Genomic DNA, 14925 nt, shown 5'->3' with positions numbered 1-14925 from the left:
CGAAGATCTGGGCAAATATCCTGCCAAAATTTGAAAATGAAATTAAATAACAAAATAAATTATTTATTATTTTTCACATAAGCACGAGTCATATGTGACAAAAATAAAAATACATTTAAAACAGCTGTTTGTCATTTCATTTTAGTCATTATTCTGGTATTTCATGGCCATAAAATGGAAAAGCTAACGGAGAAAAGAAAATGCGAGCTTCACGTTGGCTTTGCTTTTTCTTCATGAAATGCGTAAAAACAAAATGCAGTGTTTACGTTCTTATTCCTCTGTCATAGCAATCGGCTGCACATCTGACAAAATGAAAATGCAACTGAAAAATCAACAGAGTGACAGTTTGCGATTCAGTTTTAAGTGTCAGAATAAAAAGGCAAATGCAAATGAACACAGGCGCCACCTGCTGGTGATTTACTTTTCGTTTCCCACTTTGCTTTTTCGTTTTCAAGTTAACCAAAATGCAAATATGTTAATTAACACTAGTTAATTAACTAAAGTTTAGGTGCCCCTGGTCTTATAAGTTAACACATCATCTACAGAGAACACACCTGTGCACATTTTAATGCATGTCTATGGAACATATATGTAATGCCAAATTTTTTTCAGTGTGTTAAATTCAAGCAAGTGCACAAAAACTGGCAGGAAAATGTTGTATTTAAGTGTGTTCTCTGTAGAGGATACGGAAACTCATTTTCACTCAGAAAATGAACAGAACAAGACTTAATGGGGGGTGTTCAAACTAATTTCATGGGGGCCAGATATGATCTCCTAATGAGAATGTCTGTGGACAGCCATGAGTAATTCTGAGCTAAATGTAGGTGGGAATGTAGACTTATTATGGTGGAAACAACTCGGAGTGACATTTCTAAACCAATCCAGCACCTCGTGAAGGCGGAGCTCACACTAGGGCGCGATGATGCACTCGTCAACACTGTCAGATGGACTACAAGCTCGTCGTTAGCACATGGATGTAACATAAGTTAGCATGGCTAAAAAGTCCCCCAAAACCTCAGTAAAAATGAACATTAGCTCTCAGAAAAGAAACAGTTCTGTTCATTTCGCTACCTTGTTTTGCTTGTGTTAGTGATTGTACCCCAGACATTAAAAGAGCATAGACTAGAGTAATCAGGGCGGGGTTTAGAGAGGGCGTACCCTTGTTAACGGTGGATCTCACCGCAGTTTAATGACACTCTCAGAGTGGTTGAGGCCTCCTTACCACTTAAAGGTACTAAACTGCCACTGGGGTGGTACCCCCAAGAGTGCGTCTTCAGTACCTTTAGTTAGGGAGCATAATTTTTCCATTTTCCATTATAGTTACATTTTTCAGGTGGTGTTGACTCCACACACCCCGTCTCGTCTCCAGGCTTTTTATTTTATTGTTCTAGTTTTAAACATGAAAATGTGCAAATACGTAACTTTTCACTGGGAAACATTTATTTAAGGTACACAGTTGGACCTTAAAGCCACTGTTGTACCATTTACATGAACGTTTACATTGTTGGTATCTTGATAAATGAAAAGTGTACCTGCACAGAACCTTTTTATCTGAAAGTGTAGACACAAAGTCTTGTTATGAAATCAGCATGACCTGTTTGCTTTACCAGTTCAGGTCCCTGGTCATATTCATTCTTGGTTTCCTGTGATTGTCCATCAAAATGCATTGACCCTTGTAACTCTTAAAACTTTAAGCAAATTGGAAATAATTTAAGAAATTCAAACAATGAACCCATCTCAGGAACAAGATCAGTTTTTTTTACTGTGGTTTAACTAGCATCCATGCTAGTGTTGTGAGGACATTAAAGACATTCTAGTGATTTACTTTTTCACTTTTTTATTCACTACAGTTGTGAGCAACAGTCAAATTCCATGTTGTGTTGATTGAAGTGAAAGTAAGTTAACACATATTGTTCAGAGAACGTCTGCACGTCTTAATGCACAATTACTGTTTATTTATTGAATTTCACATATTGGGAAAAAGTAAACATAAAGTGTTCTGTGTGCAAAACTTATGGCTCATTTTATACTTTATGTTTTATTTTTTCCCAATATGTTAAACTCAGCAAATAAAAAGAAATTGTGCACTAAAATTGGCAGAAAATGCCACATTTAGTGTTTTGAGTAGAGGATGTGTGAACTTGGGGCTGTTCAAAGTATAATTGTGAACAAATACCATTGTGATTTGCTGTCAATCTATAATTTACATTACAGGGTCATACTTGCGACGTGGCCTCATCTTTATTGAGAATAAAGATAAATTCATCTGCTGCTGCTCTTTCACTCTGTCTTTCTAGTGAATGGAGGCTGGTCTCTGTGGACTGATTGGTCCCCTTGCAGCGTGGACTGCGGCAGGGGGGTACAGAAGCGCTCTCGGACCTGCACTAACCCGGCTCCCCTGAACGGAGGGGCGTTCTGTGAGGGGATGTCCGTGCAGAAGAGCACCTGCAACGCCCTGTGTCCGGGTCAGTGCTGTTATAACCTCTTAAAGTGTAAAATGAGTCTTATAAAAAAACGACAGTTCCGTTTAAGCCATAGTGTAAAACTTCATAGACGCACACCTTTGACTGCCTCACAGCAGCTGAATTCTGCAGTCACTAAACAACACAGTGCCATAGATGGACTGTTGTTGCATGGACCACCAAGTGTACCCACAGACAAAGTAAAAACCCGGTTGTGTTTAAAGCTGCACTATGTAAGATCTGGCATGCAACATAAACATTTTGCAACGTTGGTTGTGCTCTGGATCCCTTTCCCGAGTGGATGAATCTGATCATGGCGAGTGCACTGAAAGAGTATTCAAAGAGAACTCAGTCAAGACTTGGTGAAAGACATGTTTTCTGAGGATATGAGTGAATTGTCGACTATTATCATCAAATCTTTATTAATACAGTATTGTTTTGCATTTGAGACCTAAACGTCGAGCAGGACCTTCTTACATTAATCTGTAAAGAGGCAGTAATGCTACTTCTTTCAGTTTTAACAAAAATAAAATTGCATATTGCACCTTTAAATTGAGGGATAACTTATTTTCTAAGCAACTAGAACTAGATTAAGGCTAAGGCTAAAAGATTACTAGCAAAGTAAACTGGAATTTGCTAAAGGATTCACTTTAAAACTCGTCTTATACACTCTAAATGCCTATGTTTTTTGCTTAGATCTGATTCTTGTAGTATTAAACCCAGTCTAAATATGATATTTTGGCTTCTATACCCAAATAGTGTGTTATATGTATAGTGGGATTGTGCAAATCCCAAATAATAAGACATATTAAGCACTGTTTGGGTTCAGAAGCCTTTATTTTAAGTGTTACGGAGGAGTAGAGAGCTGTTTGAGATTCAGGCTTGGTCTGGAAGAGGGACCTACAACACTGTGGAAATTAGCTTGTCATTGCAATGGTAATTTGGTGAGGAAAACGACTTATAAGGTGAAGGTTTCAGCATTAAACACTGTTCTGTTGTGAAATTCTTATTATTTTCTGACATTTAAAATGTTATTTTCCTCCTTCTGCAGTCAATGGTTGCTTGGAGACGATAGCCTACTCTAAGCGAACCACATTTCTTAGCGAAGAAATCAGGGTTTTTGTGGGATGGCAGGTAGGCTAGTGGTAAAAGAGGTGAGCCAGCAACCAGAAGCAACCAGATGTCTAAAGTTTGCTTGTTTAGTTTGCACTGCAGTTGCGAGGCTAATATTGGTATAGCACAGTGGATAAAACCATTCCTCTTCACGTGACACACTGGGGTTTGGTTCCCCACTTGGAAAAGTACCCCATGCTACACCAAGAGTCCTTAGGCAACTCCGAACACTACCTCTGTGACATAATTAAACCGTAAATTGCTCAGGATAAGTGTATCTGCCAAATAATGGAAATTGTTTTTAATGAAGAAACAAGAGCTCCGGGGCCAGATAGAACATTCTAGAGATGATGTACAAGATTGGAAGGAAAAATCTTTTGTTTTTTAATGTGTCAGCTTGGTTTGGTAGCTCTAATTGAACAAACAAGAGTAAGCTCGCTGGGAAAGTGATTGGAAAGCCACACAAACAGCTAAGTGAGTTTTTTAATAGCAATGTGCTTAAGAAGGCGTGGAATATAATTAAAGATCATTCTTACTTCCTCTCTCTGTAGAATTTGAATTGCTTCTCATACACAGTTGTTTTTTCCACGGTAGGAGAACCCTAAGAACCTGAGTAAGTTCTACCTGTAGCTACAACGTTATGCGATAATTTAAGCGTTGCTGTCATTAGTTCACTTTAGGTCACTTTTGGACAAAATTTGTATTAAAATTCGGGCCAGTTTCTGACTCAAAAGTTGATAACATGCTTTGGATCTTGTTGAACTGAGACAGTTGGGCCTGGATCGAGTTTGGGGTGAAGTTGGGTTTAGACAGAATTTTTTTTTGGGCCCCGGTCAGGCAAAACTTTGTCGGGTCTCGGTCGGGCTTTGGGTCAAATTGGACAATATTTTGTTGGGTCAGTGTCGGGTTTTGGGCCGAGTTGGGTTTAGACAGGTTTTTTTTGGGCCTGGGTCAGGTTTTGGGTTGAGTTGGGTTCAGACAAAATTTTGTTGGGCCAGTGTCAGGTTTTGGGTCAAGTTGAATTCAGACAGAATTTTGTTGGGCCAGTGTCAGGTTTTGGGTCAAGTTGGGTTCAGACAGAATTTTGTTGGGCTTTGGGTCGAACTGGGTTCAGACAGAATTTTGTTGGTTCCGGGACATGTTTTGAGTCGAATTGGGTTCAGACAGTATTTTTTTAGGCCTGGGTCAGTTTTTGGGTTGATTTGAGTTTCAGACTTTCAGACTCAGATTTGGGTCAAGTTGGGTCAAGTTGGGTTTTGTTGGTGCCACTTTTTGGGTCAGGTGGGTTTTTAGAGTTAAAACTTGTTGATGTTTTCTTTCAAGTCAGGTTCAGCCAGAATCAGGCACAGGTCTGGTTCAGACTCAGTACGTGATGTTTTGGTTTGAGTCGTGTTCAGACAGAATTTTTTTAGGATGATATTTTGGGTCTTGGTTTGGGAACTTGATGTTTTTGGTCTAGTTGAGTTTCGAAAAATTTTATCAGGCCAGTGTCGGATTCAGACTCAAGATTTGAGAATATATTCTGGTTCGAGTCAAGTTCAGATGAAATTTTGCCAGACCCAGGTCAGGTTTGTACTCAAAACTCGGTGCCATGTTTTGGGTTGAGCCAGGATGCTGTAAGTCGGGCCGGGTTCGGACACAAAACATGTTGCTGTGCGATGGATCAGGTTGGGCTCAGACAGGTTCTTGGGCTGTTCCGACCAATTTCTCAGGCCTGATCGAAGCTCCGATCATTAACTTTTTAAATTACATTTATAAAATGAGAAGCTGTGTGATCATATAAGCCACACACTGAGTTCAATAAACTCCTTAAAGGCATAAGTAAAATTAAAGGCATGGTTCACCCTCCCAGCGCTAATATGGCTACAAACAAAAGGTAATGTTGCCAGTTAACATGCTGTAATGAGCATGTACTGTGCTATAGCCCCAAGGAAGGAAGTAGTATTGTCTGACGAGCCGTCTGCACCTGGCCATGTCCTGCCCCTGGCCATGTCCTGCCCCCACAGTGTGTAAATGAGTTTGTAAAGGTGCCTTCGAGTGGACCCGGCTAACTAGGTAGGGGTTTCCACTCGCCTATGAACCTGGCAGTGACCCACTTCTCTTCTTTATTTTAATAATCACCTCACTCTCCGATGCCGAGCAGCACTGCGAGGCAATAACCTGCTGATTTAATTGCTTCGGCTTTCTCCGAGAAAGCAGCTTAAAACTCATATTTCTATATGAGCTGCTTCGTCTGAGTGCATCGCGCATGGCTTATTTGAATTACTAACCAATCGAGAGCAAAGCTGATTCTTAAACGAGGCAGAGCGTTTTTCAGGGTGTGTTATTTTATTGACGGCTTTTGGAATTAAGCAATTTAACCTTGGGCTCGGTGCTTTCTGAAGTTAAAAGATTACCGTGATTACGGCTCTTTTTTTTTATCACTAATGAAAGAGGCACTTTGCTGTTGTTTTCCAGACTTTAGATAAGAGCCAAGCTAATAGAGAGTTTTGCTGGTTTGTTCACTTTTCAAAATGGCCTCAGACAACAATGGCAATGATTTGATTGTTGACGCTGCTGGCATTCATTAGCTTCCCTCTGTTGCGTCCAGAAAACATTTAGCAGCGGTTTCATCAAACATTTCAGCCTTTTCCTCAGACATGGGTGAAATATTAATTGCCTGCAACATGTGGCTCACTATAAACATGTTTATTTTGTTTTTGTTGCCTTTTTTCTCAGTAAAGTCGTGGCTTGATTATCCATTAGACATTAGAGGCTGTTTTGCATAGCAGGATTGTTTTGGTCAGGCAGGTAAATTGATATCATTAGAAATATCAGGTTTTATTCAGCAGTTTGGGTAATGAGTTAGTTAAGGTCAGTTGTGGATACTTGGGACAGTTTTGTACTCTAATCTTGATGACATTTCAGGTGAAGTCAGGTACAGACAGAATTCTTTTGGGCTTGGGTCAGGTTTGGACTCAAAGTCAGGTCTAACCTGGATTTTTTAGAGCCCAATTGAGTTCGGATTTAAACTTGATAACCTGTTTTGGGTCGATTTCAAACAGAATTTTGTCAGGTTCAGCCTAAACTTTTGACAGCATTTTGACAAAATTTTGTTGGGCCCCAGTTGGGTTCACACTTAAAACTTGTTGAAATTTTGGGGTCAGTTGGGTCAGACTCAAAACTTGATAACTTGTTTTGGGTCAAGTCAGCTTCAAACAGAATTTTGTTGGGTTCAGACTAAAATTTTGATGACATTTTGGGTTGAATTCAGTTAAGACTCAAAACTTGATGCCATGTTTTGGGTTGTGTCATTTTCAAGTCTGGGATTTGGACTCTAAGCCTGATGGTGTTTTGGGTCAGGTCAGGTTCAGACAGAATTTTGTCGGGCCTGGCTCGGCTTCAGACACAAAACTTGGTGACATTTTGGATCAAGTCTGGTTCAGAGAGGAAATTTGCTTCCATCTGCTGCATCCACAAAACATTTAGCAGCCGTTTCATCAAACATTTCAACCTTTTCCTCAGACATGGGTGAAATATTCCTTGTGCATCACTTTTTACTGGGATGCATCGCCATGGCAACTTTTGCTGCATCCCTAACCCTCTCTAGTGCAGGTTATGTCTGTGGATCATAAACAGTTTTTGGACCAATCAGGCCCGAGCTTCTGGCGAAGGTGGACCCCTCCCAAGACATTAAAAAGTATGACATGGCAACTATTTCTTGTCTTTTACAACATCAATCAAGTGGAAAATATTGCTCTTCAGAAGAGAAAATAAATAAACTACATAAATGTGAAGAATATAGTGCACTTTTTGCTCCAACAAGCACTACCATGATGGCAATGGCAACAGTGTTGACAGGATACGGCCCATTCTGGTCAACTGCCATGGTCTCAGAGCCTGGTCCTCAGCTATTAGTTATTGTTAGCATTAAAGACTTTATCAAATTTTAGCTATATCTAACAGTCATACGTGTTAACATGAGTGTATAGGATGCATATATTGGACAGATAACTTTAGAAATTTGGATATAAAAACAACATGTAGCATCACTGTTGCTGGACCCAGAGAAACCAATGTGCTTACACGTGGGGTTTGGATTAAAAAGCGATAATGACACAGCATGGGGTTCTTATCAAAAGTGAAAGTACATCACAGGAATAATAAGCCACTGTTAATCTACAAGAATAGGTTTTCTTAGGTATGTTAAATGGTTTTATTAAAAAAAATCTACATCTATCTAAATCTTTGCTGTCCAGAAAGTCAAATCTCCGTTTTTTTTTGTTTTTTTTTGCAGTTTGCATAATTTGAGCTCAGCATTTGCCACTTTACTTTGTGTGAACATTTCATTATGAATGGACCAATAGAAATGCTCTAAAAATTGCTTGAAATAAAGTCTTGTTACATTAACTTACACTGAAAGTTAAGAATGTTTTGCCCTCTTCTTTAAAGTAATGGGTTTGGAGATGCTTGTTTTTCTTTGGACAGCGATGATATATAACATGTAATAATACAATGAACACACTAAAAACGATTTCATTATTCTGTGAAAGAAATATTCATTGCCATAACAGCCACTTCTATGCTTAACTTTCCTCCAATTTGAGGATATTTGGCTGTTTATCTTAATATATGATTATAATATATGATTAATAACAGCTTGAGTATCTAAACCTGGGTTAACACAGAGATTCGTCAGCCACTGTTGTAAAACGAGTTAAACGAGTGACACTGATTCTCTTAACATTTAGACGGACATATTTGACATCGAACCAAAAGACAAAAATGCCACATGGGCAGATTTTAGAACGTATATTTGGTGAAAATAACGGGGAAAATGTCCAGTAAAATTTCTGAATCATGCTGTATTCTGTCCTAACTGAGCTCATGGGTTACAAACGGCTAGTTTTATGGACGTCTTGTGATATTGTAGAGCAATAAGTCATAAGAAGCCTCGCAATGTTGTGGTTTTCCCACAATGTGAAGCTGAGAAATCACTGTAACCGTCAGTGTCTGATTTCATTAACCGTTGAAAACGTGCCCCATTGATATGTAATATAATCTATATATGCAGTGATATTTGTATATCAAATATTTTAGAATGCCTCAGCTATGCCTCAAAACTGAAACCATCCATAAAACCGAATCATTACTATTTCAGAGCTCGTGAAGAGATGATAAAGCAGCATCGGTTGCAGGAATCAGCAAGGAAAAGACGGTTAATTCTATGTTCGGTATATATATAGATATATTTGGTTCGTTTTGCAGTCATATTTCAAATGAACCGCACCAGAATTTATGGTATTGGTTTCTAAGTGAAAGAGAAAGGCCTTTTAAAAAAATCTGATGAATTCAAATGTAATTTTTAGTGTCGTTACTGAAACTTATAAATATATAAATTACTGCGCTGTTTGTCCCGATATAGTCATTTCATAATCCAGTGATGTATTGGGTTCATCACGCATATTAGCAGGACATGTTGACTGAGCGGCATACGGCACGTGCGCTTAACATCTGAAACCTGCGCCTCGTCAGCTGTAACACATAAACATAATTTGCATTTAGATGAGCAGGGAAGGAGCCTCGAACAGCCATGAAGAGGTTTAAGAATTCACAATACAATAACCACAAAATTGTTTCCTCCAGGGCCCTCGTATAAGTGATGTTTCTTGGCAGTGAGGAGGCGTCTCGTGGCACGTGGCATAGTGGTATTGGCTAATCTAAGCATGATGCTCCCTGATGAAATGATATGAAAGATGGATGAAGATTAAATCGCTTAGAAAAAAAAAACACCAAGGTCCAATTCTTTATTGAGAGCAGAGGCTCTGGAAAGGAGAGACAAGGACTGTATGAGTTCTGCTTTCTGATTTGAATGTTGGTGCTCTGCGGCACTTGATTTAATTTCCAGTATAAAAGTTCTTCATTTTCCATTCATTTCAGGAACAAAGCTGAAAACATGCATTTAACAGAAAATTACACAGAAGCCTCAACGACCAAATGTAATATCAAGTGTTTTATTGTTGTGTTTATTCTTTACCTTTATTACAGCTCCCACTCTTTTCGGGAGACTTACTTGCAGCTTTTCAAAGAAATCTGCAGGGATATTTTTATACACCTCCAAAGTACAGTCTTAGAAGTTGGTTGCACTTTTTTGGTTCTCACGATACAAGTAATCCCATAGACAGTGAGGCTTCTTGACAGTCACACCTCTTTTCAGAGTTGTCTGAAGGATGGCTGTGGATGTTTTCAGGTCTGAAGCAATAGTGGAGCTTGATTTTCTCCTCTATCTCAAAGATGAACGCTTAAAATGTTGTTTATCTGACAGTTTTGGTGTCTACCAGGTCTTCCAGGTGGTTGTTAGGAATCCCATTTTTTAGCTTTCGGAAACGTCTGTATTTCCTCCTTATTTCCTTTGACTTTCTCTTTTCCTATGCATTATCTTCTATCTAATCTACTAAAAAATATCTCCTAAAAATGAACAGAGTTGTATTTGATGACAGTTGTGACTGGAATTTAAATAAATAAAGGGTGCTCTCAGACATTTACACAGGACTGTAGGTATTAGGTACAAGGTGAAAAAAGGTTGGGGTTTTGATTTTAGAAAGTTGATATGCATGAGGGCGTCTGCTAAATGCTGCGAGTATAAAATGAATGTAAATAACAACGGAACATTTCACAGCCTAACTTTCGCTCCATAATATAAATTCAGGAGCTAATATGCATTGATGCGGTGCTCCGTCAAATTGTGCCCACAGGACAGATTTGTCCTGCAAGTAATCACATTTCTCCAACCGATATCACGCATAAATTAACACAAAATTGAAGGAATGTTCCTTACCCCAAACCTTCTCATCCAGCCAAGACATGTTGGTTGTCTCAAGTTGGTTTCTTTAGTTTTGCACTTGAGTAAAAAAGCTAACGAGGCTAACAAGTAATGGACCTATTATCCCACCAATGTGCACTGTGCCAACTGCATGCCTAAAGTTTTTGTGTTCTTCCCTCTAATGTGCAGTGGACGGCGGCTGGGAGGAGTGGAGCGAGTGGACCTTGTGTAGCGCTCAGTGTGAGAGGCAGCGATGGAGGGAGTGTAATGCCCCGGCCCCTCGCCACCGGGGCAAGATGTGCGAGGGCGAAAGTCATGCCATGGAGAACTGCACCGGTGGCATGTGCACTCAGAGTAAGACTGATGTCCTTGTGTATTACCATCGTCAACTTCACCAAAACACCATCATCAGCATTGTTTTCTGTTTTTCACCATGGACATGTTACTTTTACCGCCATCTACAGTACTGTGCAGACATTAAAGACCAGTGTGCGTTTGTTTATTTTTCAGTCAAAACAGCCATGAAATAGAAGTTTTTCAAGAAACAGTTCTTATAAGAGAGTTTACTTACAAAAGGAAGAGGACAGTCGAAAACACACAAGAGTTACCAGAACTGGATTTCAGATATGATTAAAGATGCAGTGAAAATGGGACTCCTACCAACCTCCTGCAAGACCTGGTAGACCACCAAAACTGTCCTTATGAAAGCTTTCATCTTTGAGAGAGAGGAGAAAACCAAGCTCTGAAAACAGCCACAGGTGTTTCTGTCCATCCTTCCACTGTGAGAAGACAACTCAGCTCTATGGGTCTGAAAGGATGTGTAGCATTGTTCTTTGCTGAACAAAGAAGCTGCCTCTGTTCTCAGAGCAATGGACTGACCAGCCCAGAGTCCAGACCTCGACATCACTGAATGTCTTTGGGATTACTTGATTGTGAGAAGCAAAAAGTACAACCAGCTTTTAAGACTTTTAAAAAAATATCCTTAAAAAAACTGAAAGCAAGTCTCCTTTAACGACAGAAGTGAAGACAAAAGTTGGGCACACTTAAAAATAAATATAAAAACATGTTATTATATTTAGTTGTTCAGTCTTTTGTGTAAACATGTTTTCTGCTGGTATAATATGAGTAACTTGTACTTAATGGCTATTTTGACTGGAAATTAAATGAATAAATAAATAAATAAATGAAGGTCCCTCACTTTTCCACAGTACTGCTTGTTCATATCACAGTCTTCATTGCACTATGATCATCATCAAGTACAGTACATATCATGCCCCCAGCCTCTATCATTGCCACTGGACAGACAGAGAGAAAGCATGCTGCATCGCTTTAAACCTGGTTAGTAAAACATTCTCAGAATAGCACAGTGTTAGTATAGAATACATATGGATATGAGTGCTACAACGATCCTCAAACCACAGTGGTAAATGTGATACTGGAGAAGAAAAGGCCGCCTTCTGCTCAAAAACCATGCTGGCCTGCTAGCAGCGCAGTGCTGCACTTCCACGCGGAGCCTGCAAATGGAGGCTAAGCATCATAGCTCCACAGCTACTCCACAGGGGCTGTTCTGAGAAGTTCTTCTCTGGTCCCCTCCTTCTGTGGGTGAAGGGGAGAACCAAAGCGTAGCATAGCCTGAGTGTCTCAGCGCCATCTGTCAGTACGTCCCCATGGTAATGATGCTATGCATCATTATCTCCAGCTGATGTTGGCATAGCCAGCAGTTGGACTCCACCACATGATCTGAATCACAGAGTGCTTTAGTTAACTGATACGGGGGTGCTCTCTAATTCTCTCTCTCTCTCTCTCTCTCTCGCTCTCTCCCCTCTCCTCTCTCTCTATCTCTCTCTCTGCAGATGGGAAGATGCTGCATGATGTTAAGCCTCAGAGTGAGTCTCTTTCCTCATATTTCATATATATAATCCCATTTCCAGAATCAGCAAAAGCAACACTGCTGATATCTGCTTGAAGGAGAGACCCGATGAAAAAATAAATAGTTTCAAATAGTATCAGGCTCCTGCGGCGGGGTTGCCTCCTATCACCACTGTTGTTGCCTTTTATATCCCATGCATACCATTACACTGACTGAGGGAACTGTTCAGTATTTCGGTGACGTTTTACTGAAGGGCAGCATTCGAAAAGCTGCATAAGCCTGTCGTAACAACTGACATAAACCTACATAAGCATTTATAAAGGCTTATTCTAACAACTGTCAGGCATTTCACCTCTGCAAGTGTCCGAATAAGCCTTTATTAATGTCTGTATAAGTTTATGTGTTGTTAGTTTCACGAATGCTGCCCTTACCACCATTTTCTTGTCCTGTGTTGTAGAGATTAAATTAAACCCGACAACACAAGCTTAAATTGTGTCGCCGCGCCCTGTTACAGGGCTTTAATCAGCTTATCTTTCTCTTTGAATCGTTGCAAAATCCTGCGTTCACCTGCTCGGATACACACTTGGATACCTGCTAGTGGTTTGTTTTCCTCAGGTGTCACTCTTCCAGAAGAAAGCATGCTGGGGATAATTGAGTATCTCTGCTAAGCATCTGCAGCCACATCTGTCAAATATGACGTTTGATTAATCTAGCGGAACGACAGAGCGAATAAATAGCTGTAACTTTTTTTTTTTTGAGCACTGTAGCTATCAGTTCATTTTATGCATCCATCCATCACATTTTGTTTATCAGACACCTGTCATTCATCCCAAACAGCCATTTCCCATAATCCCTGTCACTTCCATTCCCCGTCTGCTGTTGGGAGCGTCGGATCCGGCTCTGGATTCGGCATGCCACTCACAGTGGATTTCAGATTAGGCAGGATGAGTGATGGGATACGGCGCGTGAGCACGCACTATATTTAGACGAGCTAATGGGGTGCAATTACTGCACATTAGCTCACTTAAGCAACCATAGCATGTCTTCATATCCTCCCCTGTGTTTTGCGTTAACCCTACAAATCACCTCTCGGCGCATTTTAGAACGCTGCGGCAGCAGGTGTTTCCCCCGCTACCCGTCTCTAAATACCATTTTAAAATGTCATTACTGCAGCAGGGCGGCAAAGAGGGTAAAAAGGGCTCAATAAAACCCAAGCAGCTGTTAAGCGACGAACATGTGGTCACTTCCCCACCCCGAGGCCCCGGTTTCTAAATTCCGCTTCCGTCAGGTCAAGCGGATGAAGCTGGCGGCTAAACTCCAAGGCGGCATCAGCACATTAGGAGCCTTTAAATACAGTGAGGCGAGTTTATAAACGGTTAGCCAGTCTCGCCCTCGCCCAGCTTGAGCGACGCCCTTTTCGTCCTCTGGCAAAGTCCTGGCGACGCAGAGGTCGAATGGGCCACAGGCAGTTCGGGCAGCTGAACAGATGTAGCTTGGCGTGGGGCGCTGGCACGCCACTGTGTCTCTGATTAAAGTTGTGAGAATCCTGGAATTCGCACCTCCCGAAACGCCAAAGCGTGCCAAGCATGTCTTGATACGCCGCTAAACACGTGCATATTGCACCTGTTCGGTTTGCACAGGTGTCTGAGAGATTTGCCAGACTAACCGTAAGCACCGAAAGTGACAGCCTTTTTTCAGCTCCAGCAATTCAACCATGACCCCTGTTTGGTAGCACTTTCCTTTGCCAGCTGATCTTTGAGTTCAAGATAGTTTTTCATAAAAGAAGAATTCTACTGATTTTGCAAAATGTTAGTGATTGGTTTGAATTTTGAAGAGTGGAATGGTCCATTCTAGAGATACTTACTGAGTCAGAGTTCTTTACTGCCGTAGTGAAAGGAACCAGATATCTGACTCTTTAAAAGCCACCCCAGATGAAATTATATGAAATGGTTCTGAGTGATGTCTGAGACTTTGTTTTATGATAGTTTTGCAGTTAAAACCTAATTGCAAAACTATCATCAAACATGGCAAATTAGTGGTATATCTGAAAAAAAAAATTCCCAAAGAAGTTTTCTTTCGGAACTTATTTGCCCTTCTCGACATTAGATGTGGGCAACGTGACCATATTTTATCATTATCATGATCATTTCTGTTATCGTCATTCACAGAGTATCGTCGATAATTCTGCATTATTATCGCTGTTTAATTGTAACTTTGTTCACATCTCAACCATTGAATTTTGCCGAAATTCAGTGAAAACTCAGTAGAATTCCCCTACAAGTAATCTGCCCCTCTGCAAATCCTTTTTCTGTTAACTTCAACTGTTCTTGTTCACTTTGCAGACAGGTGTCCCCAAAATCGCTAATCTCTAACAGCCAGGAATCTCGGGTCATTTTCATTCACAGTTGATTATGTGCCACATCTGACTGCCAGTGCAAATAACAACCTTCCACTGTCCTTTCACAGGTATGGAAGGCTCTAACGATGTGGCGCTGTACTCCGGCCTGGCCGCAGGGGTCATCGCCGTAGCGGTTCTCATCATATCTGTCACGCTGTACCGCAGGAGCCAGAGCGAGTACGGAGTGGACGTCATCGACTCGTCTGCCCTTGCTGGTGGCTTCCAGACCTTCAACTTCAAAACCGCCAGACAAGGTGAGAGAGGACAGTGAATCAGTTTA

General features: G+C 40.6%; 1 protein-coding gene across 1 annotated transcript in view; it reads left to right on the top strand.

Moving 5' to 3' along the window:
* Positions 1-14925, top strand: part of unc5db (unc-5 netrin receptor Db) — a 235336-nt gene that overhangs the window by 158143 nt on the left and 62268 nt on the right. Inside the window, exons 6-10 of the mRNA XM_036598580.1 lie at positions 2298-2465; positions 10567-10731; positions 12231-12267; positions 13920-13927; positions 14723-14899. Coding sequence (XP_036454473.1) covers positions 2298-2465; positions 10567-10731; positions 12231-12267; positions 13920-13927; positions 14723-14899 — 555 coding nt within the window. The remainder of the gene's footprint in view (positions 1-2297; positions 2466-10566; positions 10732-12230; positions 12268-13919; positions 13928-14722; positions 14900-14925) is intronic.

The sequence above is a fragment of the Colossoma macropomum genome, unplaced genomic scaffold (genome assembly GCF_904425465.1).
Source record: "Colossoma macropomum unplaced genomic scaffold, Colossoma_macropomum, whole genome shotgun sequence".
NCBI classification, from domain to species: Eukaryota; Metazoa; Chordata; class Actinopteri; order Characiformes; family Serrasalmidae; genus Colossoma; species Colossoma macropomum.
Note: the sequence above shows the minus strand (reverse complement) of the source record. Positions and strands in the feature narration are given on the sequence as shown.